Source organism: Diabrotica undecimpunctata, chromosome 2 (assembly GCF_040954645.1).
Source record: "Diabrotica undecimpunctata isolate CICGRU chromosome 2, icDiaUnde3, whole genome shotgun sequence".
Lineage (NCBI taxonomy): Eukaryota > Metazoa > Arthropoda > Insecta > Coleoptera > Chrysomelidae > Diabrotica > Diabrotica undecimpunctata.
Genome location: NC_092804.1, coordinates 139,052,329 through 139,071,709, shown reverse-complemented (window position 1 = coordinate 139,071,709; position 19,381 = coordinate 139,052,329). Strand labels below are relative to the sequence as shown.

The 19,381-nt window shown below is 31.2% G+C and overlaps 1 protein-coding gene across 2 annotated transcripts in view; it reads right to left on the bottom strand.

Moving 5' to 3' along the window:
* Positions 1 to 1,692: 1,692 nt before the first annotated feature.
* The window catches only part of LOC140434939 (uncharacterized), a 40,805-nt gene continuing 23,116 nt past the window's right edge, over positions 1,693 to 19,381 (bottom strand). The window contains exons 3-4 of one of the 2 annotated variants that reach the window (XM_072523581.1): positions 11,168 to 11,349; positions 1,693 to 3,877 (exon numbers count right to left, since the gene is read on the bottom strand). In XM_072523581.1, coding sequence (XP_072379682.1) covers positions 2,541 to 3,877; positions 11,168 to 11,306 — 1,476 coding nt within the window. In that variant the 5' untranslated portion in view covers positions 11,307 to 11,349 and the 3' untranslated portion in view covers positions 1,693 to 2,540. Of the gene's footprint in view, positions 3,878 to 11,167; positions 11,567 to 19,381 lie in introns of those variants that run through there. The other variant, XM_072523579.1, reaches the window with a different exon arrangement.

Below are 19,381 nucleotides of genomic sequence, written 5' to 3'. Positions count from 1 at the left end.
TGTTCTGTTGTTTGAAAGGACTGTTTTATGAAAACTTATAATATTAGAAAGACATTCATAGAAGTTACAGCAGCGAAAAAATGTTCTCAAATCATCTCAGGCTTAATGCCATTAGAGGAACTAGGATATCATGAAAATCGAAAGAAGTTATCAGATGTTGAGAAAATAACGACCAGAGATCACATTTTATCTATACTCTTATATAAAAGTCACTTTGCAAGCAGGCAGTCGTCAAGGAAACAGTTACCTTCACACTACACACTCGCTGTTATATATGAAGCTTAGAAGAAGATATACCAAGATAATTTTATTAATCGTAAAATATACGAAAACATATTTTACAACTTAAACATCAGTATGAAGAAACCTAAGAAAGACACATGCGGTACATGTGCCAAATTAAAAATGGAAATTAATATGTGCAATAATGAGGATGAAATAATACAACTAAAAGAAGAGTTAAACAAACACCATTTACAAGCTGATCAAGAATATAAAAGCAAAGAAAAAGATAATTTTGTAACTAAGAATCATGCTAAAATAAAATCTATTACTTTTGATTTCCAGCTATGCCTGCCAACATCAGACATCCAAAGCGGTAAGTCGTTTACAAGAGGCAATTGGGAACTTTTAATCTTTAACTTGTTTAACTGCTTTACAATGCTCTGCAGATTTAAAAATTATTGACCATAAGTTTTTCATACCAGGCCATATACATATGGAGTGCGATACGGATCATAGTTTAATAGAAAAAAATATGAAAAAATTTAGTAGTTAAATAGAACATTCACATGATTGGGTTTAACTAATTCGTCAAGTAGGGAGGAAACGTCAATTTTTAGTTATTGAAATGCAGGGCTCTGCGTTTCTTAATTTGGTGACTTATTTAATTCCGTACTAATTAACTGCAAAAATGATACTCAGAATAACAAGATAAACTGGAGACAGTTTTGTTGATTACGGTATTAAAAATCTAAACAGTTCCAATACCATTCAATAAACGGTTTCAAGTTGTCCTTTGACAAAGAGAAAAAAAGTGGCTACAAATTTATTACCCAAGGAGGCATATAACAAGTCTGTGCCTATAACGATAAAAAAGAAAAAGCACCTGATGGACTTACTGCCGTACATATCAGAATCACTGTGGGACTTTTACAAAAATCTACCCACAGAAAAAGCAGTATATTTTAGCTTGATTTGTATGCATAGGTATTTAATATTTATTGTTTTTAAGCTTGTATTAACGTCATAAAATTTTGGATTATCATCTATGTTATCAATATAATATGTTCTATTACAAAGGAAGTAAGTCATATGCTTATTTGTGAAAACAAGGTAAGTCAAACAAATATTGCTTAAAACATATTTTGTTCCCAAATACTCAGCAAAAAAATGTTAATCCATTTAGGAAAAATACCTGTAAAAAAAGTCAAGTAGATTTTCATTCCAAACAACTGTAAAAAAATAATTTTTTTGTAAGATTTTACATAGTGTTTTTCTCGTTTTCAAGTTTTATGACTTGTCCCCCTTTTCAAGTGCAACAGCGAATTGTATTGCAATAAATACTACCTAAGATTGAAAATTGACTGTCTCATATACACCAGTATTATGGACTCACATTGGCAACCTTTTCATCATTTCTAGATATAAGCGCGTGGAGGTTAAATCAAAGAGAAAAAGTAAACAACTAAATATTGTGTATGATTTTATTTATCTTACATTATGACAAAGAAATATATTTGACAAAAACATAATATCGAAAATATAAGAAAATATTAAAATTACAATAATACATTAAACGGTGTTCAAAAATGAACAAAATTTGACATCGTCTGCATGATTATTTTATTTACATAAAATTTAGTCAATTTTATTTACGTTAAATTTAATAATAAATTAAATTCATTTAATTTACATTTATTACAGCAGCTGTCAAAATTATTAAAAATTGCTTATTATTATTATTGATTTGTAAATAAAAACAGGAAATTAACATCAGAAAGAGTTTAATTGTGGTTTATTTTAAATTAAAACGTAAAATAATAAAATTGAATAAAATAAATCAGTCAACATAACCTCAAAATGTGATGTATTTAATTTTAATTAAATATTTGATTACATTTAAGTTTTGGTTAGCGTTCGAACAATCGGCCCTTAGTAAAAATTGCCTATTAACGTTGCAACTTTAGTGTAGTTTTTGACGTCACGAGAAAAATTTGAAATTGACACTAGCAAAACGTAGACGTTACGATTGGTTTTTAGGAGGTGTAACACTTTTAATTAACTTGTACTTTTTCACAAGAATAGAGCTCACATGGAAAAAAATTTAGACTTCTTCACCGAAATACCTATTTAATCATGTGCCACACCTGTTCACACATTCCATAATTAAAATTAAAGCTTTTCGGTACTGATGTAACGTTAAAAAATGTCTTTTTGAACCGACCGGTTTTAGCATTTTTAAAAAATCTAATAAATATTGTTAAATATTAGGGTGGATTCTTGTTAGCGGTCAACCTTGTATTTGTATGTTTATTTCTCTAGTATTTACTTAGTATTTCTTGAATCTCTAATATATTTTTTCCTTTAGTTTCGGGAACTCTAAAATATATGAAAATAAATCCTAGTCCCGAAAGAATAGAAAATATCCAAAAGCTCCAAGCGAGTCCTATTTGTTCCTCTATTATTGGAAAGAGAAAAACGGAAGCTGCCAAAACAAGCCCACTTACAAAATAAATAAGAGATATTGCTGTTGCTTTAATATTACTAGTAAAAACATCGTTCATGTATGCCAATGATACTGAACAGATACCTATTACAGCAGTCACTACTAAAACAATAATTCCTACTACAGGGAACCATGTAATATGATTTACGAAGGTTGATCCAAGGCTTTGGAAATAAAAGTACGCTCCTAGAATAAGCAGAGGAATAGTACTTGCTATCGAAGAAAATAAAAGTAAGGGTCTTCGTCCCCACTTTTCCACTAATACCGAGGCAATAAAATACAACAAAACTTGTATAAAACCAACAATGATTGCATATATAGAGCCTGATACTTCTGTTCCAGCTGCGTCAAAGATAGGTTGCAGATAACTCATAATAGAGGGTAGTCCACAAGTTGCGGTTAATATCATAAGAACACAAGCCGCAATAAATCCATTTCTCGCAGCTCTGTCAGTAAATATTACTGTTATATTTGTTTTTTCAGTTTTTGTAATTTGACTTAAGTTAAATTCAATTTTATCTGCCATTTCTTTGACTCTTATAGAATCTTGTTTTAAAAATTGATTTAAAGCCAATTCGGCTGCTGGTCTATTTTTTTTAATTATAAGATAAACAGGAGATTCTGGCAAAAAAAATATAAATATAAGAAGAGATAAGATCGAAGGAAAAGCTGTTAGTAGCGTGAAAACTTTTACCGAAAATATTGGACCCATTATAAATCCAAAAAGATTTCCTATTGGCATAAATAATCCCATATAGCAACTTAGTTGGGCTCTATTGTGATCTTCTGTTATTTCACTTAAATATATCGGAACTCCTACCAATATAGCTGATAGAAACATGCCAATTAAAAATGTAAATGTGTAATATAAAACAATAATTTTAGAGAAAGATAAACCAACCAGTGCGCAGACAAGAAGTACAGTAAATATGTTTAAACATATTTTACGTCCAAATTTATTTAATACTCTCTCGAAAACTAGTGTACCAACCACCATTCCTATTTGAGGTAGTGATCCTACAAAAGATAACTCGATTGTTGTAATGGGTCCTCCTAGAGGGTTTTCTTCTGGGTCCTCTGAACGTAATTTGGATGTTACTGGTGATACCCATATAATAACTGTTCCTAAGGTGATGAAATTGAGATTTGCTGAAAACAAATTAAATTGAATTATGTTTTTATAGAATATTTGTTTTGGATTTAATTTATTATCTCTAAAGATAAAAACTTGAGAAATATGTCTTTTATTTTAGGAGTTTGTGTTACATCTTTACATACAAGATAAGTCTTTTGTGTTAGGAGTGTATATTACATCTTACTTCTGTCATTCGAGCTCTTATATTCATTCTTTATATCTGCCCAAGATTGTCTAAAATTCGCTTTTCTGTGCCATGTTGTACCGGCTTGTTTCCTTATGTCATAGTCCTATCTTAAATTTGGACGTCTCCTTGGTCTCTTAACGCCTCTTGGATACCACAGTGTAATTCTAGTGGACCACCTATTGTTAGTTCTTCTTGCTAAATGTCCAGCCCACGGCCATTTTAAGGATTTAATTTTATGGATTACATCAGTAACCTTGGTTTTCTGTCTGATCCATTCTATTCTTTTTCGATCTCTCTTTGTTATACCTAGCATGTATCGCTCCATTGATCTTTCAGTGACTTTGAGTTTCGATATTATCTCTTTCTTTAGTGTCCAAGATTCGCAGCCGTATATTATGATTGGTAGTATACACTGATCGAATGCTTTTTTCTTTAGATGGATTTACATCTTCGATTTGAATATAACTGAATTTCTACCAAAAGATGTCCAAGCTAGTTTCATTCTTCTGTTGATTTCTGGAAGTAAAGAACCAGATTTATGTACTAATTGTCCCAGGTATACATACTCGTCTACTGTCTTAAGTTCAGTTTTGTTTATTATTATATCTTGGACATTCACTAGCTCGTTGTACATGGTTTTTGTTCTGGTCAAGTTCATTTTTAGGCCAAATCTGCAAATCTTAGATCGCTGCGGTATTCTCTATCAATGAATATTTCTTTGTTTTGCCAGTTCATTTTGATAAATATATTTTCTAGAGTTGCAGTGAAGAGCTTTGGTGATATTACGGCTCCTTGTCGGACGTCTCTGGTAGTGGGAAATTCTGGAGTGTTTTCATAAATTTTTACCTTAGCTTTTGCTCGTGTGTATATATTTGCTAAAGTTTCTATATACTGTTTGTTAATGCCTTAGTTGCTCAAAGCTTCTACTATTGCCTTGGGATATATAGAATCGAAAGCCTTCTCGAAATCTATAAAGGTTAATGCTAGCGGTATTTCATATTTTTTAGCTCTACTTATTAGTTCTCGAAGTGTATGAATATGATCTATGGTACTGAATTCACTTCCGAAGCCAGATTTTTCTCTCTGCTATGCAGCATCTAATGCGTTTGTTAATCAATTGTTGATGGTCTTTGTGAATATCTTGTATACGATTGGTAGTAGACTTATAGATTTGTAGTTTTTGATATCCTCTTTGCTGCCTTTCTTATAAATGAGAATTATGTTTGCTATATTCCAGTGGTCTAGTATCTCGATCTGGTCTAGTATGCATCTCGATCTTAGACAGTTCGTAAATATGCCTGCTAAGATTTTCCAAGTTTTATTACCAGCGTATTTAAGCAGTTCCACTGTTATACCATCTATTCCAGCTGCTGTACCGCTTTTCATTTTTGTAATTGTTGATTCTACTTCTTCCTGAAGGATTTCTGGTACATCTTCTTGGTTACTGATTACCTCTTCAAGTGTGTCAGGGGCTTTGTATAGTTGGCTATAGAATTTAGTTACGAGTTGTATTATTTCATTTCTGTCTGTAATTCTAGTGTTCTCGTTTGTTAGAGCAACGATTTGCTTCCTCCCAATGATTAATGCTTTTCTTATTATCTTATAGTTTTTCCTGTATTCGATTGCATTTTCTACTAGTCTTTTATTGTACTTTCTTATGTATTCCTTAATACTTTTTCTTATTGGCTTACTAAATTCAGTATATTGTATTCTCTGTATGGTGCTACTTACTTTCATTTTCCTTCTTTGTTTTAGCATTATTTTAGTTTTATCAGACAGTTTACTATGTTCATTTTGTTGTTGCACTTCTCTGGTTTTTTTGGCACTATCAAGGATAATTTCCATTAATTAAGAACTGTCGATTTGGTCATGTAGTGATCTCAGTTTTCTTTTAGATTGTAAATATTTATACCGGTTAATCTTGGTTTTGTGATTAATTTTATTCTTTATAGTTTGAGATCTAGAACAATTTTTGCTCTGATTAGATATATATATATATATATATATTATATATATATATATATATATATATATATATATATATATATATATATATATATATATATATATATATATAATAGGCGAGTTGTCTACTTGTCTACAGATGGCGTCGTTTCTCACATCCTAATTTCCAGCGTTTTCTGTCGAAGCAATCTAGCAATTTTTAGTTTTTAAATCTCTGGCGATCATTGCATCTTCGACATCTACTGTTTGTGACCGTCTTGGTCTTCTTCGTTTTTTTTTGGGGGGGGGGGGGCGGAGTCCATTTTTCTATATTTTTTGGTTTTTTTTATTGATTCCTTAAAGTTCGGCGCCGTACAAGCCAATACTTTCTATTTAGTACTAATAAAAAATCTATCTCTCTGAAAGACCATATTATTCAGTTGACCAGTTTCTTAATGTATAACAAAGAAACAAAATTAATATTGTTTATAATTACATTTGGGTGTCTCAAGCAGTGGCTACAATTTGTCTCATTTGTTGTTGTCTGTACAAATTATGTAAGTGATACAATAACTTTACTAATTTAAAATTGTATTGTTCTGTTTTTTTATTATATTTGTTTTTGTTTTATACTTTTTGTACTTTTTGACTGATTTTTTTTTAGCTTTGTCCATAAAATTGTTCAATAATTTTCAGTGACAATAAAGCATATTTCTATTCTATTCTATTCTATTGTTTTATAAATTCTTTACTGTTTTATTTTCTTTTGTTATATTATTATTCCACAATAGTCCGTGTAGCTGTCTAGTGGTTGATCTTGCTTGGCCAATCCTAGAATGTATTTCTTTGTTAATCCCTGCTTTTGATGTTATTTGGACTCCCAAGAATTTAAAGGTTTAGTTGATTTTATAGTTGCCATTTTAATTTGTAGGCTTTCTGATTTTTCTCCTGTAACTAAATACTCGATTTTTTGTATATTTATTGTAAGCCCCCACTTGGTGTACTCCTTCTCCAATTTTCTAAGCATATAGTCTATATCGGTCTCGTCTTTAGCTAGAATGGCTTAGTCGTCAGCAAAGTGTATCGTGTACAATCTCTAGTGTTTGATTGGAATGCCCATATTGCAGCATTTTCTTCTCCACACTGGGAGCGCCTCATATAGATATATTGAGAAGAGTGTAGGTGCTATGCAGCAGCCTTGCTTGAGACCCTTACTAATAGAAATTTCTCTAGTTAATTTGTTTCCTTAATGTTTACCGTCATATTTTTGTAAAGCTTTTGTTCCGCTTTTATATGTTTTTTATTTATTTCTTGTTTTTCCATTGCTAGCCAGAGCATTGAAAGTGGTACACTATCGTATGCCTTTGTCAGATCTATAAGGACTACATGAGTTAAAAGGTTGTGGGATAATCTTGTTTTAATAAGCTGCTTTAAAGAAAATATGCAGTCTATACAGGATTTGCCTGCACTAAAGCCATTTTGTTCTTCTATATCTGTCATCTCTTTTTCAATTTTATTGTTTATTATTTTTCCATAGAGTCTTGACAGTTAATTTATGATACTTAGTCCCCTGTAGTTTAAACAGGTCTTTCTATCTCCTTTTTTATGTTGTTAATATGTGCTTTTGTCCACTCCGGTGGTAAGTCATGTCCTTTATAGAATGAGGTGAAGACATACGCCAGTAATTCCCGCAATACTTGTGAGCTGTGTTTTAATTATTTCTTTCGGTACACCTTGTGGTCCGCATGTTTTTCGATTTTTCAGATTTCGTATTGCATATTCGACTTCCTCTACTGTTATTTTATCGTCTTTATCGTATTCATATTGAATTTAAATGTTGTTGTAGTGGTGTTCGTGAATTGCGGTCTTGTTTCAGTAAGAAGTTGTGAGTAATGTTCGATCCAAGATCTTTCTTCTATTAAATATATTCTACTCACCTCATTTCTGTTTGTTTTCAGGTTTTTTACTGTTTTTTATGCTTTTCTCAATCTTGTTGACCCTATATATTTGTTAAGCTCTTTGCTGTTACTTTCCCAGGAAACATTTTTTGCTTTAGTTACTAGATTTTTTACTTTTCTGTTTGATCTTGCGTGCGTTCGTCTATAATCTGGGTCATTTGTTTGCCGCCACTTCTGATATGCTTGTTTCTTGTTGTTTACTGCATTAGCGATGTAATTTGTCCACCAGAATGGAGTATCCTTTTTGTTTCTTTGGATCGTATCGACTGCTTTAAAAGCTGCTTCATTGATTTTATTTATTATCTCTTGGTAGGTATTCTGGGCTAAAGAGTAAATCAGGTTTGTTCAATTTTTTCTAAGCCGTAACTTATATAAAAATGATGTTGAGTCTTTTTAATATTGTATTTAAGTGGATTCATTTCCAATGGTTTTGATTGTGCTGATTGGTTATCATTTCGATGTAGCGGTTGCGGTTAATACTGTAGGTAACATTTTGATCTTACTATATAGTGGTCAGTTCCGCACTTTGGTTCTCTTAACACTCTTACGTCATCGACTTGTATGTGTGTTTCTTGTTGTGTGTAAATTGTAGTAATAATTATAATAATTGTAGTTTTTACCTTGTTCTAAAGTTTTACCGGTAATTGTCATGCTTTTATCATTATTGTATGTTTTTGATATCCTCATAAATTTAGTTTTCTTGATGTGTATTGATAATCTATATTTTTCTCAATACTCAACTATCTTGTTCATTAGGTTTTGGAGGTCTTTAAGGTTGTCTGCTTTTATAATAGTATTGTCCGTATATCTAATGTTGTTAATTGGTGTTTCCTTTATTCCTGATGTTTCTCCCTTAAGAGCTCTTTTCACAATTTGTTCAGAGTATGCATTGAATAGTAGTGGTGACAATACACATCCATGTCGCACTCCTCTTTTAATTTAGAACTCTTGATGTGTATTAGTTAATACGTATGTGTGCCTGCTGTTTATAATATAGATTTGTTATAATTCGAAGGTCATTGTATTGTAATTGTTTTGCTTTGAGGACGTCCATTAGCACTTTGTGGCGGACTTTACCGAAAGCGTTGTTGTAATCTATGAAACAGAGGTACTTATCTTATTTCCCATCCAAGCATCTCTGTATTAGTACTTTGAATGCAAAAAGAGCTTCACGGGTACCTACACCTCTATTGAATCCAAATTGGATTTCTTCAATATCCATATCAAGTATTTGGTAAAGGCGTTTATGGATAATCTTTAAAAATATTTTAAGTGTGAGACATCAGGCTTATGGTGCGGTGGTTGGTGAATTCTCTAGAATTTTTCTTTTTTGGGAGACAATTAAATGTTATCACAAATGTCAACCACTCAGTGAATATATCACCCGAATGATAAATTTCATTAAAGAGCTTTAAGAGGACATCCATGTACTCATTTCTGGTGTTCTTTAGTGCATACAATATTTCTTCCTTTGTAATTTCTCTACTTGTTTCTCTGTCTTCAAAGATATGTCTTGTAGGTTTGTTCTTTCGTCGTCGAAGAGCTCTTCCATACATTCTTTCCATCGTTTTAGCTTTTCGTCAGTCGTTATCATAGTATTTCCATTTTTATCTAAAATAGTTGTGTTGTGTTTTCTATTTTGCTGCCCTGATATTTCTTTCACCTTTTTATGTAGGTTGAATAGGTCGTATTTGTTCTAAAGATCTTCTATCTCTTTACATTTTTCCTCAAAGTAAGTTTGTTTTGCCTCTCTTATCATTTTTTTGATTTCATTGTTAATGATTTTGTTATTTGTCTTTGTACTTGGTTTGTCTTCTTTGGTCCATCCTGCTGAGTATTTCGTCGGTGATCCAGTTGTCTCTCTTTCTTATCAGATGTTTTAATATTTCTTTGCATGAAACGAGAAGGCAGTTTTTAAATGTTTTCCATTGTTGGTTTATATTGTAGGTGTTAGTATCTAATTTATCAAAGTTTTTGTATATTTTCTATTGGAGTTTGTTTTTTATATCAGCTTCTTTCAGATTTCTAACATCTAATTTTGGAGTTCTTTGAGATATTCTAATACATTTAAGCTTGAGCGTGACATTTGCGATTAGTGAGTTGTGGTCTGATGTGACATCTGCTTCTAGATATGTTATAATTAATTTGATGGTGTTACGATATCCCCCTTTAATCATTATATAATCGATTTGGTTTCTTACTATTTTCCGGTTTATCTGCTGGTGAGTGACCAGCAGTATATAATCTGGATTTTATATATAATTTAATTGTTGTTAAATGTATTCTTTTGTAACGTTTTACCTCCTGACTTTAGCAGTTTTTTTAGCAGAGTTTTTGTATAAAAAGAGACTTTAGTTGGGAACTATATGATTCTGCCTTCCTCTTCGGCATCATTTACTTCTAAATTATTGTCTACTTCTCCATATTTTTGTTTTCCATTTGTTTGCATTTTGAGTGCAGTATAGCTTTACACTATTTTGGTAAAGCAACTGATCTTTTTCAATTACAAAAAGAAAAAGTCGTTTTAAAGCCAGCTTGTTCATCACCTACCGCAGAACTGAATTTGTAAAGAGTTTTATTATATGCCCTATTAAATGTATGTATTTTCCATGTATATATGTATCTACATAGTTTTACATTTTAGAATTTATTTGTTTACATTTAACACTTTACGTGGAATCATCGAGGCGATTCATAATTATTTTTGAACGATTAGTATAATATTTTACAAGAATTCATTTACTAATATTTATATGATTATCAGTACTATATAGTGACACGTAAGGTACTTCCCTGCTATTTATTACTCTTTAATAAAGCTTTATCAGAAGTAAAAATAAACAAGTAGCCTCTTGGTGTAGATACCTTAAGTTCTTTAATAAAATATTGGTAGTTCCACATTTCTATTTTGCCATAGTATACAGATTTGTGGTCATAGTTAAAACACGGCTAATAAAGTTAAAGCTAATAATAAATAATTATAAAAATAATAATAAAAATTTCTGTCATTTTTAATCAAAATCTTGGCCCATGCCTATAAGCACTTTTTTCTTTAATTTTTTGTGGCCTATAAAGCCCAGCTATGTCACAAGAATCCTTATTTGAATTACACCAGTTCTATTCAGTAAATATGTATATTACAATTTTTTTTACAGTCTGTTTTACAAAAAGAAAAACGCAATGCACAATATTAAAATTTATATAATTAAACTTACCAATAATTGCTGCAAAATATAAAAATGCACTGGTACTTTTCTCTGTATTTTCTTTTGATTGCTTATCACTAACTCCATTTGACACATAATCTATATCCTGAATATGCACTTGTGGTTGATCGTTTACAGAAAATGTCATCTTGGAGGATTATGTACAATATTCGTTACAATGTCACTAGTCTCTTAAAAATTTAAGCACTTTTTATATGGCACAACATTATTTAGTGTATATTGTAGTTAGTTTCCTAAGTAAAATTTGTTATCAATAATTGTTAAACAATACATGCATTAATATTACATTACTACTAATTTATAAATCTACCAAAACGTTCTTTATACCAGTTTAATTAGAGAAAGTCTGATGGTGACATTCTGTTTATGTGATTATAATAAAGTAACACCGCATACAAATAAACAAAGATAAAGGTTCAAGTTATTGAAACTTCTTCTACTACTATTGTCAACAGTATCAGTGGCGTCCAAATTATACCAGGCAAGAAAAAAATATATTGGTACTTGTTATCACCACAATACAATATGTTTAATTAAAAATTTTGGGGGAATTAGAATTAAAAGAAATTTTATTGGGTATGTTCACTGGATCTCACGTTGTGTAATTTATTTTTTTTATAAAAATTGTCTGAACTAAAACAAAAAATGAACGAGCGAAAAATACAAAAAATAGAAAATAAGTTTGCTATAAAACAATGTTAAAATAATCTTATAGTGTGCTTTCAATTATTAAATTGATCTAATCTGATCAAAATATACATAAAACCCACGATACAATTCAGTTTCTGTTATGTTGTTTCACTAAGTTAAGAACTTCCTTTTCTATTCTCATATCTTTAATATGATTGTCTAGATCCACATTCCACATAGAAGACTTCGATCTTCTTTTCAGTGGTTGCGCCAGTGTCCAGGCTTTGACTTCGTATAGTAGCACCGAAAGAACGTAGCACCTAACCATTTGAATCTTGGGTTTTAAACTCAGCCCACTGCAGCAGAGTAAGGATCTTATCTTGGTAATGTCAACAGTAAAATTTCGATTATTGGCTGAATTGCTTCAGCTTGGTTCCATTATGCATTAAGAGTAGTTACTAGGTACCTAAATCTGTCACTCTCTCGGTCTATTTATTCGCTATCATTATCGACTCGAGATCTATATTCACACGGCTGAAAACCATGAATTTTTTTTCTTAATCGTGAATTCTAGCCCCTACTTCACGCTAGCAGTTCTCACGCGGTCTAGTACGGTTTGTAAATCATTAAGGCTGGTTACTTATAGCGACAACATTATCTGTGTAGCAGAGATTATTAATCTATTCTCCCTTAATTCGGTCTCCCATTTAACCTCGCTAAACCTTTAATCTCGTGAGGGTTTCTTTGAAAATTTCTTCAGTGTATATATTAAAAAGAGTTGACGAGAGCACAAAGTTCTGCTTTTTCCTCACTTGAACTTTATTTAGTCAGTCAAGTTGCATACGACTCTAATTGAGTCCGCTGATTCCAGTATTATACAAACTTGAATGTCCTCTTCATTTTTTTATTAACCTTTGTAGGGCGGCGATCATCTTCTGGAGATAAAAACGGTCAAATGATTTGACTTAGTCAATAAAGCAAATGTAGCCGTCACAGCTCATATCACGGCATTGCTGGAACAATACTTGTAAAGTGAGAAGTCCTTCTAGTCTAACCATGTAATTTCGAAATCCAAACTGCTTTTCTTCAAAATTTGCTTCGTATTTCTTGTAAATCCTAGGATGTATGCTTCTAAGAAAAATCCTGAGCGCATAATTCGTTAATTAAGGCTGATAGTCCAGAACGTCACGCTCGTTTTCTGAGATGGTTTCTTTGGCAGTACTAAAAATGATGACAATAATCATTCTTCTGGACTGTTACCTAAATCGTAGATGACATTTAAATAGTTTACTTAACTCCCTTATACTTACTTCACCCATCAATTTAATAAGTTTATCCAAGTCTAGCTTTACTGTTCTAAGAATATTATAAAGCCACTTGTACTTCGCTCTCTAGTATTGATGGCTCGATCAAACAATTCATTACCAGTGAGTTTTCTCGGTAGTCCTGGAAAAGTTTTTTAATGTACACTTTTTAGGTAGCTATCTTCTCTTCAACTGTCGCCATCAGGTTACCGTCTTTGTCAATGAGGAAAGGTGCAGGTCTTCTTTTGTATTGACCAGTGGCTTCTCGAGTATTTCGGTGGATGTTTACTCTCAATTCTTTTTTGATTGTTCTGTTTATTTTTTGTTACTTATTAGCGTTCTGGTTTTTAATAAATCTCCTTTGGTACATTATCTGTAGAATGTCACCAGTCAATAATTTTTTGTTCTTAACTCTTGTTTCTTCTTAGATGTTCTTTTTTCTATTTAAAATTACGTCTTTGATACACTTAACATTTTTGTTCTACACTCTTTTCTTCTTGTGTAGCGGCTTCTAAGTTCTTTCTCATTGTATCCCTTACGTTACGATAAAGTGCGGGTATTTAAGGGTGTTACAATTTTATAATCTCTTTTCAATTTACTCTTAACGAGTTTCTTTAGTTTGAGTTCTATTTGGTCCACAAATGAATTGTTGTCTACTGTGACAACTTCTCATAAGTGGATCTCTGTCGCAATCCAGCTATACTTGAACCTTTTGAATAAGAATGAAATCTGTAATTCGATGATTCCATGGTTTACGTTGATGTGTTAATATTGTTGGCGATATCTGCAGGTAACTTCTATGTGTAAAGTCGTCTGAAAGGACGTATAGACAACGTGATGGCAATGGTAAAATCTTTTTTCTAGCAAAACTGGAAAAGTCGGTTTCTTTCGCGTTTCTCCCACCTAGGACGTGTTCTCCAACGATGTATTATATTCTGATTTTGCTAACTTTGGCATTGACATCTGCCAATATATTGGTAACAACGTTATTTCTGGTATTTTTAAGTGCCCTTTACAATAGTGTGTCAAACCTCTGTTCTGAAGTTTCACCAGAATGACTTTGTATGAAAGAGAATACATGCGAGTACAGCATTAGTGGTCTTTTGAACAGAATCACCGCTACGCTATTCCAGTGGTGTGGTTTGCCGTTTCCGGCATGGTACAGAACATGTTCTCCTATGCAGCTTTGTCCAGATCCTGGATATTGTATTTCGGTAATTCCCATCTCGTCGATTTTTAGTTTTTCCATTTGTTGGAAGGTGTTGTGGATCTTTCCCTTTTCAAACATGGTTTAGGCATTTAGAGTACAAATTTTTCGAACATTCCACTTATATGCTCTCTCTCCATCGGCATTTAAATAATAGTAAGGATTTAGTGGGCAGATGAACCTAGGAAGCCTTACAGTTTTGTAATGTTCTTCTTCTCCGGATCTTGTCATTTAAACATAGCCGTTCCACTCATAATACAAGCAGCGCCTGTGGGTATTAAGCCTACAGGAATATTAGTTTTCCACATGTCTAAGTCAGTGATGATATTACTGCTGCCTAACGATATATCGGGATATGTTATGTTTATTTAATAGCGACAATACTCACCATGTCACGATACTTTAATTGAGCTTTTGTAACATTTAAAGGTATACTTTCCTATAGTATACCCATTATACCCTCCGGAATCGCCGTTGCTTGCTATGTCAACCTCCATATCTGAAGGCCATCCACTATCTGTCAACTGTGACCCCACTGGTACCCTGCAACTCAGCCTCAGCTTATTTTATATACCATAACCAAATCCCAATATCAATAAAAGTATGTTAACGCATAGGTATATATGCTATTTTTATACTTAATACATAAACAAATATTTTTTTCATTTTTGAACAGCAGACTGCACATTTACAGGAACCTTAGTTATACAGTTAGACGAGTTTCTTTTAAAAATCTTTTTGAAATAGCATGATTTAAACAGTCCTTTCAGTCCAATCATGATACACCTAACAAACCATATAAAAAGTAGGACAATAATAAAACCCTTCAGTCAGTCTAAGGGCATTTAAACTAGTAATTAATTTTTTTAATAATATTCATTGTATGCCTACAAAATAAAGCGATTTCTAAACTAAAATATAAAATTAGGTGATTTAACTCTAACATACAGTGTGGAAACCACTTATGAAATAAAATTGTTTTTGTACTTATTATAGAAAATAATAAATTCTGAGATACGTTAAATTTTAAATTTCAATGTGTACTTTTTAAACATAAAATGTACAGGGTGATCCACACAAGTCTGGCATAGTCCATAATCCTTATTTTTAATGAAACCCCCTGTATATTTTTATGTTTTTAAAAAGATTCTTAACAACCTGATTTCAACGAAATATGTTATGTAGTGTCTATAATGAATAATGCAAGGTGAAATTTTGAAATTAATAATTTATCACGTGCTATGGTATTATTTTAAACTAGCTTAATACAGACAATATACTTCTACTCTAAGTGTCAGTATATTGGAGAAAATTTCTGTTTAGTAACCGTGTTAACATTTTTTGTCATGAATAGGTAAAAAGTGTCTAGATAGTCTGCTAATTAAACTAAATCGGTAAATAATGCGGATTGTTATCAATCAATTCAATCAACATTAAAATAATATTAGAAGCTAATTTCTTGCAGAAATAAAAATGAAATATTTAACTGAGAATCACCGAATTGAGATTTTAATGATGATCGGTTACGGGGAGAATTGTAGAAGTCAAGTTGAAGTAGCAAACTTATTTAATCAGAGGTATCCTCAGTTGCCTAATATTGCAAAAGATACTGTGTATAAAATTTATGCACAATTCAGAGAACTTTGACATGTTAAACCATTAAAAAGAAAACCGAACTTCATTGAAGATGAGGTGAAAGTGGATATTTTGTTAACTGTCGCAGAGAATCCAACGTCAAGTTCACGTCAAATTGCACGTCAAAATAATGTGAATCACACAACTGTCCTAAGGTGTCTCCACGAAGACCATTTACATTGAACAGAGAGGTAAACCGACAAAACTGTAGATATTGGTCAGCGGAGAATTCTCATTGGATGCTTGAGACACACACTCAGTATCATCAAAAGTTAAATTTGAGAAGGTATTATAGACCATATTATTGGTCCTATATTTGTAGATGGTAATTTGACAGCAAATATTTAAGCAAGTTAAGAGACGATGTTCTTCCTCAGTTGGCTAACTTATATAGCAATCCAATAGATCAGACCCTACCACATGAAACTGTCTAGTTCCAGCAAGACGGTGCAACACCCCATTATGCTTTAATGGTGAGAAATTACTTGAATAAAATCTTCTTCAATAAATGGATTGGACGAAGGGGTACTATTGAATGGCTAGCTAGGTCGCTAGATCTTACGCCTTTAAATTTTTTTTTTCTGTGAAGAAAAGAGAAAGTTTTATCTCAAGAACAAAGTATATGCAACACAACCAACTAGCAATGAAGACCTCAAAGAAAGAAAACTACAAAAATACGGAATATTTCACCTTATACTTTAAACAAAGTTCGGGACGAGTTTTATAGGAGACTGTGTTATTGCCAATAATAAGGTGGAGAACATTTTGAGTATTTATTTTAATGTAATCTAATCAATTACTTCGGGTATTCTATGAATTAATTGTGTTGAAGAAAATTATATATAATTTCAAAATTTCACCTTGTATTATTCATAATAGACCCTACATGATATAATTCGTTAAGATCAAGTTGTTAAGGAGCTTCTAAAAACATAAAAATATACAGGGTGTTTTATTTAAATTCAGATTATGGACTATGCCAGACTTGCGCGGATCACCCTGTACATTCAAATTTATGTTTAAAAAGCGCACATTTAAATTTAAAAGTTAAAGTATCTTAACGTTTTTTATTACTTTCTAAAATAAGGACACAAACAATTTTATTCCATAAGTGGTTTCCACACTGTATATACATACAAGAGAAAAAATAAGTTTGAAAAAATGGATAATGGATAGTATAGTTAAAAATCACTTAAAATAATACGGACACCCACTAAAAACAAATACCGATAAAAGTTTAGAACAGTACAACCACCCCAAATAAATAAACAATGAAACTCTCACTCACTATTTGCATATACATACCAACAGAAACATGTAATTTGATATAATAATGCTATATATTAAGATAATGTTTTTCCCTAAGTTGGTTAACTTGTAAGTATAGACGGTAAAGGAGTGAAATTTTTCTGACTTTCTATGGGACTCAATTCTTTTCAGGTTCTATTGAGGGCTTTATGATTTGATAATGTGCAGTCAGAAAATTTAGATACAGATTTACACAATAAAAGTAAAAGATAAAGAAGAAATAACCGACCCTATTAAAGCTGGCAATGGGATAAGACAGGGAGATTCCCAGAGTCCTCTATTGTTCAACCTGAATATGGATGAAATAATAAAAAAAGTAAGAACTAAAAAAGGATACCAAATGGAAGAGAAACATCTTAAAATAATCTGTTATGCAGACGATGCAATATTACTCTCTAAAAGTGAAGAATATTCACAAAGTATGCTGCACCAATTATATCCTCCAGAAAATTTAACATGTTAATTTTATCAAAAAAGATAAAATGCATGATTATAACAGCAAATTTACTAAGATGTAAATTGCAGCTGGAAGGTCAGATAATAGAACCATTGATGAAGTTTAAATATTTAAACATCACATTATCTACGGAAAGCTCGAAACTAAAGTGAAAGATCAAGTGAATGGAGCAAACAGAGCCGCATGCTGCCTGAATAAAACAACACAGACTACACAGGTCTCAGTTGCTCATTGGCCCAAACATATCTTCAAGGGTAGGTGTAGATATTGTACATCTGGATTTACTGTTATATTATGCAGTAAATGCGACATACGACTATGTTTGTCTAAAAGCAAAAATTGTTTGTATATTTTTCACAATGAAGCAGAAACGGTTCAGTTCTAATATTTTTGGCAGCATTTTATATATTCTTCTTACATAATTTCATTTTACATGTTTCATTGTTAATTTTTCATTTTAAATAAACATACAATATTTGATAATCTGATTTTTACCTCACTCCACACCTTAGCTATAAAAGATTGTAACTCAAACTGGCAATGTAACTTTTTAGCTACAGATTCTAAAGTCACTTCGTTTTAGTTTTATTTTTATTGCTTATCGTCTGTGGTGCCAAACAGACACCATAAATCAAATTTCATATTTTTTTATATATTTTGAAATAATTTGTCAGATACAGCGTTAAGAAGAAGAGGAATGTGGTAACTAGAGCTACTTAACAGAATCACGTTGGATATATTAATTCCATTGAGTACAATTTTCTTAAAAAATCATGTTATATACGTCAATATTTATTCTAAAAATAATTTTTTAATGATTAAAAATGAGGTTAAATTCAAATTGGTTGGACTTACATGATTGTATACATAGAATTTGTTAGTTTTTCTTAACGACTTAATTACTTTTTATCTCAATAATGTCTATAATTGCTTTTGACGAATAAAACAGCAAGAATAAATAAAAAATATTTAGAATAAATATTGTTTTAAACAATATTCAAATATTAATTAACAAAAATATATTTAAGTTTTGCCTTCAAATAATTAAAAGATTATATTAAATGAACAACATTAAATTGTTGGTATAATAATAGAAAATTGTATTGGATTTGCAATAACATAATTTTTATTTCCAAAAACATGTTGACTTAATGAAATATTCTCTTTGATTGCGTCATGTCTAAGATACATCGTAATCTCTATTATCATTAGGAGTCATGGTTTTGGTATTTTCTTAAATTTAATCATAAGTAGATTTTAAAACAAAATATGCATATATCAGGTCACATTGCATTATGATATTTACAAAAATTTTTTATGAAATTGTTTAAATATAGTTTTTTAATATTTAAAATTTACGGTTCAAAATACCCTGACCGAAAGATCTAAAAAATAATCTTTTTTGAATATTATGGTATGTAGTATAGAAATCTTTAGCCACGTAATTACATATAAACATTATTATTCATTCATACAGGATTGTACAAGGAGGACACTTTTCACGTTGACTGATTTATCAGAGCGACTTCATTATAACTCACAAGACATAAATCACGGTTATATAGGTGGGCAACATATAAGTACACATATAAAGTAAATATCCATTCAAATAATCAATTTTTCATTTCTACTTCAATTTAATTTTTTTCAGGAATATCATA